The following is a 13,608-nucleotide window of genomic DNA, read 5'->3' on the forward strand; positions in this document are numbered from 1 at the left end:
TATGTTCCTAAGCAGTAACAGAGCAGCTGCAGGTTCTACAGTGATACCTCAGGTTAAGTACTTAATTCATTCCAGAGGTCCATTCTTAACCTGAAACTGTTCTTAACCTAAAGCACCACTTTAGCTAATGGGGCCTCCTGCTGCCGCTATGCTGCCAGAGCACGATTTCTGTTCTCATCCTGAAGCAAAGTTCTTAACCCGAGGTACTATTTCTGGGTTAGCGGAGTCTGTAACCTGAAGCGTATGTAACCCGAGGTACCACTGTACTCTTAAATGCACTAAATTTGTGGATTAACTTCTACAGCACATTATGGATAGCCCACAGTGCTGATTTCAATATCCAACAATACTAATATTGTTTAAAGTGAATGCAAAAAAGTAAGGACACCATTTTTTAAATTCCAAAGAACCATGAGAGCCCTATTGAATTCATGTATTTTTTTTTTAAAAAAATGTAGTTTATTAGCAGTTGTTCCGGTCACGTGTATAAGGCAAGCAGATGGATGTGGGGGGCGGGGATTTTGCTTCATAGGAATTCCACCTGAAAGTACAGCAAAATACTGCTTCATCAGCTATGCAGGCATTTAAACTGAGCTGTCAACCACATTTCTAATCTATGAATTTGTTTCATTAAAGTATCTGGTACAATTAATCATTTTGATGTGCTATATGTGGCAACCAAGAGTAGCTTTTTCAGACATTGAGATTCTTTTATTATTCCAGCAGCTGTACCTCTATGGAATAAGAGTGCTCTGCTGCTGAGTCTGTCTTTGGATGGCGGTTCTGTCTTTACATATAGCCGTTTTATAGTTTTGACTACATCCCACCATCACAATATATGCAGATAATATGCTAATTTATCTTTATGGCAGCTCTCAAGGGTCATTACCAAGGCGTAGTAAAATATACTGAGGACATTAATAATGATCGTAATAAAACTGGCTTTGGAAAGCATTAAGAACAACATAATGATGCTTGCAGAGCTGCAAATATCTTGGTGAAAGGATGAATGTGCATTAAATGGACTTTCATTTTGGTAGCATTCATTTTGATTCAGATGAGTGTATAAAACAAGTTAATTTACCATTTGCCAAGAACCGGTTAAAGATTTAATCATGGAAAGTGCATTTACTTTGAATGTGTTATTACTGCCAAACTTGCACCTTTGCAAATTGGATTGCTTTTTGCTGGAAGGTGCTTGCAGATTAAGAAATGGAAGGGCTACTGACCCAGCTGCTATGAGATCTGATTACTAGAGTTTAAAAGCAGGGGGTGGGTTTGTATATAGAAAATGGTATTTTAAAAAGATGCATATTTATTTATTTAAAAAAACACAAGTCAGAAGATACCGAGCCAACTTCATCAGCAACATGCTTGAACGCTGTATATTCTATGGATGGAATAGTACTCCATAAGATTTGAGTCTCAATTTCAACCACCTAGAGGCAGGTTGTTGTTGTTGTTGTTGTGTTGCTGTCCAAGTCCGAGGTCCAAGTCCGGTCCATGGTCAAAGGTGCAACGTGGAGGCAGTCCATAGTAGCTGAAGCTGGGTGTAGAGCAGGGAGTCGGGTGAAGTCAGGAACAGGCTTGCAAGCAGGGAACCAGGGCGGGTCAGGAGCTCAGGCAGGAAAGCAGGACAGGGTTCAGGCAGGAACTAGCAACCAATAATGTTGCTCCCGCAACTTGGGACTGGGGCTGGCTGGCTTTTATCTGCCCTGAGGCATAGGGTGGCCACAATCCTCTGGTGACTTGCCTCTCCTGGCCTGGAGGCGAGCACTCCTCCTGCGGGAACTTAGTTCCCTCCACCTCTCTGCCCTGAGCCTCTGCAGCTCAGGAGAGGCTGGAGGGTTACCTCGATCTCATCACCCTCGCTCTTCCCTTACTCCCTTTTAACTCTTGCAAAGCGGAGCGCCTTCCCGTCACACCTGACGCTCATTCCAGATCTTCTACAATTATGTCCTCTTCTTCAGGTGCTGGCCTAATACGGGCCCGGTTTCGGGCTATTGCCTTCTCAAGCTCTGGAAAACTTTTGAAGAGCTTTGTCACAACTGGTGCCACAGGAGGCTGCTCCTTGTGCTGGAGCGGGGCCACCTTGTTGCTCTTTTTGAGCTGCATTGCACTTCTCAGTCGTCTGAGCCACTCTGTTCTGCGAAGAAGAAGTCCGCTGAACCTTCCTTCTTCTTCCTGAAGGTCTGGAATGGACCGCATGGTTGATGCTAGCTCCGCCTCCTCTTTAAGCAGTCAAAATCAGAAGAAAATCCAAATCCTCTGCTTTCTCTCTTACCATCAACCGCACCTACACACCTGTCTCTGTCTCTCCTCACTAACCCACAATGGACACCTGTGGTTGGTGGCTTTTAAGGGAGAAGCAGGAGATGTCACAAAGGAGGGCAGGCCATTGTTACCATGGCAACCCACCCACCTTCCTGCTAATATGTTAGACAAAGTTACAGAATGGAGTGTAGATCTATCAGCACAGCAGCAGCCAATCAAAGTTACTGGAGGATGGTCACATGAGCGTTTTAGATAAGGCAGAGACTCCATCACCCCCTGCCAACATGCCTAGTGGTCAGGGATGGTGGGAATTGTAGTCCAGCAATATCTGGAGGCCTGCAGGTTCCACTCCCTTGCTGCGCAGGTTAGACCACTTGCCAGTTTTCCAAACACCAAGCCAAAATCAGACTAATTTTCACAGCCTTTTCTTTTTGAATGTGTTTCTGTAATATTAACCAAGTTAAATGTTATTCCACGGCCCCAGTTCTGAGGAATGTGACCCACATGCTTGGAAGCTAGTGTAACAGCTTCTTGGTTGATTGATTGATTGATTGAATTTGTATACTGCCCTATACACGGAAGTCTCAGGACAGTTCACACAACAAAATCAAAATATAAAACCACAAAATATATAATCAAAATAAAAACCCACCCAGAAATCTGCTTCTGGTTCTTAGTAATACCAGTACATTTGATATGATTTTAAATGAGGGTGTGCAACTTTCTGGCTTGTTGGATCTGGGATATAGAGATCTATCTTTCTATCAACTATAAGTATGACTAGTATATAGGATTGCAGCCAGTATACCTACTGGGGAAGAATACACACCAGGCAGCCAGAAACATAATGAACTTAAACAAGAGGAAGTAAAAGAAGCTCAAGGATACTAATCAAACCTCCCATTTTTGAAAACCAGTTTGTCCTTCCTTGCCAGCCTTTCTAACCAGGCAAGGTATCCTGGGGGAAAGGTTGGCCTTACAAGTTTTTCTATGACTCGGAGTAATTATGCTTAGGCAGTGATGACATCGAGACTTTCTGCTGATGAAACTTCATTTAATTTTATACTGACTGCCCTTTTAATATTTTGCTCTAGATACAACCCTATTTTTCCCATCGTTCGCCGTAAATTCATATTTGGAACTACCTTCTCTAACATCTCTGTCTAAGGATAGACATGCATCAGGACCGCAGTGGAACCGAATGATGATTCACTTGACAGTGAAGACTACTGCTTTGAATGGCACCCTCCTTTACAGTGAGTAGCCTAGGGTTTTGTTTTTGCTTTTGTTGCACAAATTGCTTCATAATTATTATTTCATTTCACTCTCACTGCAACCCTGAGCAACTTCATTGAACAGGGGAGAATGAGCATGACTTAAACGAATTACTGTTTCGTTTCGTTCGTTTCGTCTGTTACATATATTTAAACACTTTTTTTAAAAAGTTGATTATAAAGAGAACAGTACATTAAAAAGAGAAGACAAATCCTTCCAGGTAGGTTAGGCTGATACTTTGACACTTTGGGTGACGTAATTATGTGAGCAGAACAACTTCCACTCGTGCACCTCTACTTTTCTCCTGTATGCCCCCTGCTTTCTCCCCAGATCAGGGGTCAGCAAACCTTTTCAGCACGGGGCCACTGCCCCTCAGAACTTGTGGGGGGCTGGACTATATTTTGAAAAAGAAAACGAACGAATTCCTATGCCCCACAAATAGCCCAGAGATACATTTTAAATAAAAGCACACATTCTACTCATGTAAAAACACACTGAATACCGGACCGTCCGCGGGCCGGATTTAGAAGGCGATTGGGCCGGATTCGGCCCCCGGGCCTTAGTTTGCCTACCCATGCCCCAGATCTTTCTCATAAAGTTGGGAAAATCCCTAGAATAGATTTAAGGAACACATGTAGTGAGGGGAGGAGAATGTTCCATTATGCAAGGAAAAATCCTTGTGCTGACTGACATTTACCTTTGAACTGCTTTGAATACAAGCCTTAATGCTGATGTATGATTTGGCATTAAAGGGATGAGTCTTGGGCTGCTACACTCCTCCTCCTTCCTTTCCCCACATGCTCCGGTTTCCTCCTGCCTTTCCTGCTTTGTGCCCCAACGTAGCTGGTCATTGCATTCAAACCAGACAAGTTATGAGAAGGAGAAATCAGTGAAAAACACTTCTTTCTGTGTGCCCCATCCCAATCTCTCTACAAGTGGGAGAATCCTGTGACTGGATTCTGCTCTCAAAAACTCTGAATCCAAGCCTCTCTCTTTTTTTTCCAAATTCTAGTTAAAAGGCAAAGAACTCTAGTTAGAGTGAAAACATCAACAAAACATTTGGTTCACTTGATTATATATGAATAAAACGTAACGTCTGCAACTGTGTAAATGAAATATAGCATATATAAACAAAAAGATGAGATACTAGATGTGAAGAAACAGGAAGTCTAGAAAGAAAAACAGCAAGTTTGGAAAGCATTTTCCCCTACCCTGCATGCTTTGATTGGTACATTCCTCTCCTAATTAGGGTGAGAGGGAAAATTGATTCAGTATTCATTCAAAGCCAAATCTATCAAATTTACACTTTCCAAAACAGTATAGAGTTATACTTCAGAATTTGCCCTTACCTGAAAACTTGTGATGCAGTTCTCCAACCAATGTTTACAAAAATGCATATATGTGTGTGTTCAAAGACTTTGATGAAAATAGCATGCAAAAATTCATTCTGTCAAGATAGAATTGCTTGCAGAAATGTGTGCATTAGTCAAATCTGCGTGTAGAATTGTGTTTATTAAGAGGAATTCACACTAGATTGATTTTTGTGAGCATTTTTATAAAAGCACAAAATGTAGAGAACTGAATTTAAGATCAGAAAAATGAGAAACTGAGAGCGAAACTGACGGGCCATTCCATCCCTATTCCTGACATTTGACAGCATCACGACTTAAAATCAGCTTGCCCATGTTCTTAACTAACAACAAAAATGTGCAGTTTAAAATTTTGTATTTACTACGTGCCTTGGGCCAGTCACTAACTCTCAGCTTGACGTACCTCATATGGTTGTTGGGAAGATATACAAGGAGGTGTAAAATAGCTGCAAAATGGGGACTCCCGGGTAAATAGGGAATCCTTTCTGCATTTATTTAGGGAGTAAGCCCCACTGAATTTAAAAGGACTTATTTCTGATTAGACATGGTTAGGATTACACCATTAGTCCTTGTAGCATAGGCATCAAATTTAGGTCCCTCTAACCAAAGTGATGCATCTTTGTACTATAAATGGCAACGTTTGTCTGCCCCCAAATTGGTACAACTCCAAGATTTCAGCCAGCCATTATCTGACTTGATTATTTGGTGTTTACTTAAGATGCTTAAATCCCAATCATGTACTGTTGAACTTACATCCAGGCTAGTGTGCACAGAGGAACAATTCCCAAAAGGAGTTCTCTTAGGCCTGTAACCCCTGAGGGTGGGGAACTGTGGAAAGCAATGTGGTCTGCTTTTATTTTTGAAATGGTTTATTTATTTGCTTAGCTATTCAGTAAAAAAAATAAAACATACATCCTTTTTCCACTGCTCTGTTCCAATAGCAGAACCACTGAGGATTTAAAAATGTTATGGGTTTTTTAAACATTAATAATTTAAATGTGTTTAAAATATTAGATATCATATAACCTTCCTTCATAACATAGTTTTATAACTGTATTTAAATTCTGTTCTGCGTTGAAAGTGACCCTTTTGGCCCTTACAAGAAAGCCAAGGCTGCAATCCTATACCCACTTACCCAGGATTAAGTCCAAGGATGAAGAGAGATAAGAGGAAAAAGTAGAACTTTAAACTACAGATTCAAAGCATAAGAAAATCACACTGGAGCAGGTAGGGACTTCATTTAGTGAGAAGAGGGAATGGCAGCTACTTAAGACCCTAGGGATTCCTGCTGCCTGGTAACTAAACCACTGACTTGTCAGTCACAGCTCTGATACTATGCCTGGCTAAAAACGCTGAAAAGCATCCAGGCCGGCTCATCTCAAGGAAATCGCTTAGAAATTTGCTTGCACGTTTTCCTTCATATCTTCCTTTCCATGAGGCCTAGTGACTTACTTTTTACTGAAAAAGTGAAAGCTCAAAGAGTCCAGGCTGCCTGGTGGCTGTGGGCCTGATACCTCAGCATTTATTTATTTATTATTTGTTTGTTTGTTTACTCGGCAGACCTGCACATAACTAAGCAGCAACAGAGGAGAAACTGGAAAGACTAAACAAGCCATAATGACACCAGTGCCTATTTGGGGGTAAATTGACTGGACCAGTGCATACAGCAGCAGGAAATGAGGCACTGCCATGCACTCATGTGAAATGGCATTTACCCAGCAGTGAAATCTGATTCATATAGAATTGGCATGGAATACCATGGTATTGTGCCATATAGTACAATTTGTGTAAATGTTACTGGAGTAGCAGAAGACCACCATGGAGGTGGGTCTAATTACAGGGGTCAGCAAACGTTTTCAGCAGGGGGCCGGTCCACTGTCCCTCAGACCTTGTGGGGGGCCGGACTATATTTGGAGGTGGGGGAATGAACGAATTCCTATGCCCCACAAATAACCCAGAGATGCATTTTAAATAAAAGCACACATTCTACTCACGTAAAAACACCAGGCAGGCCCCACAAAAAACCCAGAGGTGCATTTTAAATAAAAGCACATATTCTACTCATGTAAAAACACACTGGTTCCTGGACCGTCCGCGGGCCGGATTTAGAGGGTGATTGGGCCTGGTTGAGGTTGTGTCTACTATAAATAGATTGGGCAGAAAAGCTTTTATGGAACTGTCATTCTGTGATTTGATCACTACGTTCTCTGAAATGATCTAATTCCATGCAGGAGCAGCCATTCATGCCTGCTGAAAAATTACAGTGCCCAGATCAAGGGGAGCACTCTGTGAGGCACAAGAAGCTACCACCTGAAGGAGAAAATGTGTGGGCAGTTTCTGCATGTGCAGGGGAAAGATCTGGATTGCACCCCATAAAGCTCTCTTTTAATTTAGGATTTGCTTCAAATGAAATAATATTGTTTGTCCTCGAATATTTGTCCTCGACTGGGACAAATACCGTATTTTTTGCTCTATAAGACTCACTTTTTCCCTCCTAAAAAGTAAGGGGAAATATGTGTGCGTCTTATGGAGCGAATGCAGGCTGCGCAGCTATCCCAGAAGCCAGAACAGCAAGAGGGATTGCTGCTTTCACTGTGCAGAGATCCTTCTTGCTGTTCTGGCTTCTGAGATTCAGAATATATATTTTTTTCTTGCTTTCCTCCTCCAAAAACTAGGTGCGTCTTGTGGTCTGGTGTGCCTTGTAGAGCGAAAAATACGGTATATATATTCTTCTAGCCAAAAGGGGGGCAGGGGGAAATAGTCACAAATGGATACAACAATGGTTTTGAAATGTGAGTAGACAGCGTAAATTCTATATAATTTCAAAATAGGAGAGTGAACGGTGGTATATATAAATATTTTAAATAAATAAAATAGTGCCAGGCCAGCAAAGAGTAAAACAGGGGAAACCTCATCATTTAATTTTGTGCCATTTCCCTCCTGGGATATAATGAATCCAGCTGGAGAAGACAGGCAACCCGCCTATAATAAATTTTTTTCCATTGGTTTCTTGATTGTAAAAAGAGCAAGGAGTCTCTTAAAGATGAACAGGTATGCTGTAGTATAGTAGAAGCTTTTTGCTTCTTTTGATGCAGTCTTGCAAGACTTTGTTTTTGCCATGGCAGACTAACCTGGCTAGAAGTTGTTGGCTGTAGACTGTGCACATTCATGAGATATAAAGAAACATCAGGAATTAACAGCAGGGATGGATTCTAAATTGCTGCATTGGACAGCAGTACAGTAGCACAAACTGCAGTGCCTTGTGTACAGTGACTTCCTTTGTTATTTCACTCCACTGTGCCATATGCCTTTGGACTAGTGGGCCATCTCCCCATGGAGCCTTGACTCTCATGTGCATTGCTATCTTGTATCCAGCTGTTCCCTGTGGAGCTGTCAGCCTGCAGCCCCTAGGCAAAGCCATAACAGCTGTCGGCTCTGCAAGGATCCTGCATTTCTCAGGACGACTCCACAGCACCAGTAGAGTACTAAAAAAAACACAGTAGAGCCAGATGGTGATTTCACAAACTGCTGGAGATTACACAAGGTGGTTTCTGAGTTTTTTCAGCAAACGCTTCCTTATAGGTGAAACATTCACGTGACACTCTCCCATTATGCACTTAGCCATGAGAATTATTGCGGGGACCATCGTGTAATTCAGAAAGCAGGTAATGTGGGAGAGTCTTCCTTGCAAATGTTCACTTGGAAATAGGTGCTGCAAAAATCAGTAGGGCTTAGAAGACACAAGAATTACCCACCCGAGAAGAATGGCAGATGGAATTGGCTGAGATGACTGGCAGAATCCGGGACCAGGGAGAAGAGTCAGTGGAAGAAGATTGGAAAAAATTTAAAGTATATCTTCAAAAATATTGTAAAATTAAGGACTGTTAGAAAGATGTTGGAAAAAGAAAACTAGATGGTTTTGGTTGAAATGACATAAAGGACTAAGTAAAGACGAGTTGATGAAATTGACAAAAAGAGAGGATGTTAAATTGTAATATATTATGTTAAACTACTTAAATGAAAATAAGGTTGGAAGGATTTGCTGAAATAATGATCTGAATTAGAATACAAAATTGGGAGGTGAGAGGAGGTCAAGGAGGCTTAGGATTTCAGCATAGGATTTCAGCTTAAGAGCATGATCTTGTACAGAGTTATTTGCTATTTATTAGCAGCATTATATGTCTTGGTTCCTTTGGGTGAAGTCTCTGACACTCAATAGCTGAGCTGGTGTGGGGGCATGGAATGTTCATTTGCAGCGGAAACCACCGCTGTTTGCAACTGCAGGCCATATCCATGTGGGAAGGGGCAGTTGTCAGCATGGCTGGGATGAAATGCTCACATTGAGGCAGGCTGAGGTACAGAAGTGGCCTTGAAGTCACGGGAGTGGGGGGACTAAAGGCAGCAAGGCAGGAGAAAGGGGCAGAATGTCTTGAGATATTGTTGGACTCCAACTCCCATCCACCCCTGCCAACACTGATGGTGGGCGTTGTATTCCAACTACACCTGGAGGGCACCAAGTTAGCCACTCAGAGGTATGCTATGAAAAGTGAGGGAAGAAGATAGGAATGCTGCAGAGGCTGATCAAGAGACAAGACAGCCAGAGGAAGTAGGTACTAGATCTGGAGTTTGGAGCATTGAAGGGGAATCTTTCCAGTTGTTGCTTTCCTTTGTATGTTTCTGGTTTATATCATCAAAATACTGTGTTACCTCAGGTTAAGTACTTAATTTGTTCCGGAGGTCCGTTCTTAACCTGAAACTGTTCTTAACCTGAAGCACCGCTTTAGCTAATGGGGCCTCCCGCTGCCGCTGCGCCACTGCCACACGATTTCTGTTCTCATCCTGAAGCAAAGTTCTTAACCCGAGGTACTATTTCTGGGTTAGCGGAGTCTGTAACCTGAAGCTCTGACAGTATGTAATCTGAAGTGTATGTAACCCGAGGTACCACTGTAAATAAATAAATATTCCGAAACACATAGTTCAACCAAAAATTGTAACCTTTTATGTATTGCATAACAGATCCCTTTGATCCTGATTAGTCATTGGTTTTTGCTTTAAAAGAGCTATATTTTCCTATAAAATAGTTATGGGGGTGGGGGGAGAGAATAGGGACACAGATAAAGTGGAGAATGAAAGAAAAATATACCTTATTAGAAGAATCAACAGAGGAGGGGAAAGATAAGATAAAGAATGTGTCAGATGGTGTGCATGTTACCTTTTTTTTTAATCTGCTTCCTTAAAGTAACACCAGTTGAAAGGTTTTTGCCATGGGAAGTAGAACCGCGGAACAAACCTTTAACTTTTTGTGTGTTTCCTTTGGAAAAGAACTGAGGCTCTGCCAGAAAGCACACACAATAAAGATTTTGGAGCAGACATTTGACCCCATCCCAGGTGGTGAACAACACCCACGCCTTTAAGAAATGGTGGTTCAGTGACAGCCTTTTCTGCTGATGGAAATGCCTCATAGTTGGGATCAGAAACTAGAATATCAAAAGCAAACATCCTCACCTTCTACTTTTTATGGCCATGAAAAGCAGGTGTGGCTGAGCTGGAGGACCAATTTAAAACAGCCAAGTAATTTTTTCCTATCCATGTCCCTGCACCATAAGTCATATTTCTGCATATATTATTTTTAATGGGTTTATACCATGCCTTTTCCAAAACTATGCAGCGTGGCAAAACACAAAATGTAATGTAAATGTGTGTGTCTGTTTATGTATTATATTTTTACACTGGGGTGCAGGATGATCCAAATATTTCTAATGGAATTGTTATTTAGATCCCAGCTCCTGAATTATTTATATTTAGGGCTCCGCTCAGTCTCAATGCTGGTGCCAGGTTTTGGGAAGTCTCTCAGTAGACCGCTCTTCCCACTTCTCCTGCAGAAATGTTGTACAGCTCTGTAAGTGTAAGAAGATTCTAATTTAATGGCTTGTAAATTGGCCTTTCATTGCAATTTCTCTGGAAACACAAGTCCAGGCAGTTAAAGCTTTATCAGCTGGCCAGCTAGCACCTCTTTATGTTTCTGAAGTCTGTGTCTAAAAAGTATCACTTTTCCTTTAGAGCAATTGATGGTGAGCTTTTCCTGTGAAGGCTAAAAACTAACTTATCTTGATTTTGATCACCACCCAAATGGCACTGCAATGGCCCACTTGGCCTAGGCCATTTAAACTATTACTCCATTCTGCTCAAAGCACAAGCTCAGCAGGAGTGGAACACGCTGAATAGCAGGAGTGGAACACGCTGAATAGATTTGACTGATTGGTTTAGCACTTTAATTTTCAGTTGTTGGTGTAAAATTTTACAAGTGTATATATAAAAGTAAATGACTTCAAAAACGTGTCACTTTTACTGACATGGTAGACAAAAGCCTTCTCAGCTAAATAATCATTGTTTTAAAGGAGACCATTATTGACTGTGGGCAGATTATCACAACAATAAATTGAACTGTGCCACTTAACTCAGCAGCTCCAAATCATTGTTGAGAAGCACTTCTTTATATATCTGAAGGCTTTATTAAGATCGAGCTGGTTGATCAGTTACACAATATGAGGAGCCTTAAATGATGGTTGTTTATAGACATTTATACTAGCTGCCAGCAGAATGGACTATTTAAAAAAATAAATAAATAAGGGTGGAGAGGATAGAATTAGAGGTATAAAATTCATAGAAAATTAATTTGGTTCCTAGAAGCTAACAAGAAGCTAACTTTAACAAGAACAGCTGGCACAACTACTCCAGTAGACTTATCACCAGGTACTTTCTAAAATGCAAGGACATAATTTTTTGTTGTTTAGTCGTTTAGTGGTGTCTGACTCTTCGTGACCCCATGGACCAGAGCACGCCAGGCACTCCTGTCTTCCATTGCCTCCCGCAGTTTGGTCAAACTCATGATAGTAACTTTGAGAACACTGTCCAACCATCTCATCCTCTGTCGTCCCCTTCTCCTTGTGCCCTCAATATTTCCCAGCATCAGGGTCTTTTCCAGGGAGTCTTCTCTTCTCATGAGGTGGCCAAAGTATTGGAACCTCAACTTCAGGATCTGTCCTTCCAGTGAGCACTCAGGGCTGATTTCCTTCAGAATGGATAGGTTTGATCTTCTTGCAGTCCATGGGACTCTCAAGAGTCTCCTCCAGCACCATAATTCAAAAGCATAGGAAAAAATACCTTGATTCAATTATTTATTCATAAGACTTTCCCCTCCCAGTAATGTGTTTATTTGTACTTACATTTATATCATGCCTTTTTTTCATCATGGAATGCAAAGCAATGTATGCATGGTTTCCAGGCAAATACCTTTCATATGGGCAGAACCATCAATTCTATAATAATAGTACGTGCTGGGGGCTTTCTAATGTACAAGCAGCATTAGTTTGTTTTCCTGTCATTACTGCATAATCATCATGCCTGATAGCAGAAGTGTCCAAAGAGAATAGTGTTTGCTGAGCATCGTGGAGCTCTCACTGAAAACATATAATTAGCAACCTGTGTGCATAATTTGATCTTTCAGAAATTACTTTTTTTGCTGTTTGGCTCCTCCATCTTTCTTTCCTTTCCTCCTTTTGCTTTCAGCTATTTATGCCCTTTTCCCTAAATTATTTTGTTGTATTTTAAAGCCGGTGATGAGCATGCCAGAGGACATTTTCTTCACCTTTACCTTGAAGATGGCAGACCAATAGCTCAGCTTGGCTGTAGCACTTCACGGGACATTCTGACGGCAACTGTCAATCACTCCATTAGCAGAGATGCCCTTGTGCCGATCACCGTCAGGTATGGATTTCCTATGCTTTGTTGAAGTGAGACTTGCACAGTATAACTGTGTTTATTTGTTGCTGAGAAACCAAAAAATGTTAAATATGAAGACCAAGCATGCTTCTAAATAGAAAAAAAACCCACTTCTTTGGATTGGGATCGTAAGAATCAGTGGTAGACATGTTACTTTGAATGCAATAGTTTCCCGGTTCCACCCCTGGCCTCTCAAGTTAAAGGAATGAGTAGCAGATAATGTGAAAGGCTCCTTGCCTGAGACTCTAGAGTAGAGGAAGGGAACCAGCAGCCTTCTAGATGTCATTCAATTCCAATTCAACTCCAACTAGCCCGGCAGATGCTGTTGGACTCCAACTCCCATAAGCCCCAGCCACCTTTGCCAATGATCAAGGATTATGGAAGTTGTGGTCTGACAATCTATGGAAGGCCATGGGTTCCCCATCGGTCAGAACAGACAAATGGGCATGTGGTCTGACCTGGTATAAAGTAGCTTCCTTTGATAGATATCGCAGTCACGGTGATGGCGTAGGGGTACACATGGGCAAGCTATCTCCAAGTTTGGGAATGTTATTCTGTGGTTATATTATAATTTCCTTGCCGAAACGTGCCCAGGCAGATAATGTAACTTGAAAGTCATGAAAATGAACAGCTTTGAAGTAGAGACTAGACTGCCTTCAAAGTAGACCACAATGAGGAGAAACTCTCTTTCCTCAGCCCTCTCTTTTCACCTTAGAAATCATACCCTGCAAGCCACTATTGCTTCGGGATGCATGGCTACAGGTTTTTCAAAAGATACATTTAAAAATCAGCTTCTTTTACTATTTTATTGTGTATTAGGCTAATCGGTTCACAGGTTTCCAGTACAGCTTTCTCAACCACCTCTTAAATCTGTAGGAAAGCTTATATCTGGCGCTGTGTTGCTTTG

The 13,608-nt window shown here is 41.5% G+C and overlaps 1 protein-coding gene across 4 annotated transcripts in view; it reads left to right on the forward strand.

Moving 5' to 3' along the window:
- Positions 1–13,608, forward strand: part of EYS (eyes shut homolog) — a 490,906-nt gene that overhangs the window by 356,235 nt on the left and 121,063 nt on the right. For all 4 annotated transcript variants that reach the window (XM_079970286.1, XM_079970287.1, XM_079970288.1 and 1 more), the window contains 2 exons: positions 3,369–3,530; positions 12,533–12,686. In XM_079970286.1, coding sequence (XP_079826412.1) covers positions 3,369–3,530; positions 12,533–12,686 — 316 coding nt within the window. The remainder of the gene's footprint in view (positions 1–3,368; positions 3,531–12,532; positions 12,687–13,608) is intronic.

This window comes from Podarcis cretensis (assembly GCF_951804945.1).
Source record: "Podarcis cretensis genome assembly, chromosome: 3".
NCBI lineage: Eukaryota > Metazoa > Chordata > Lepidosauria > Squamata > Lacertidae > Podarcis > Podarcis cretensis.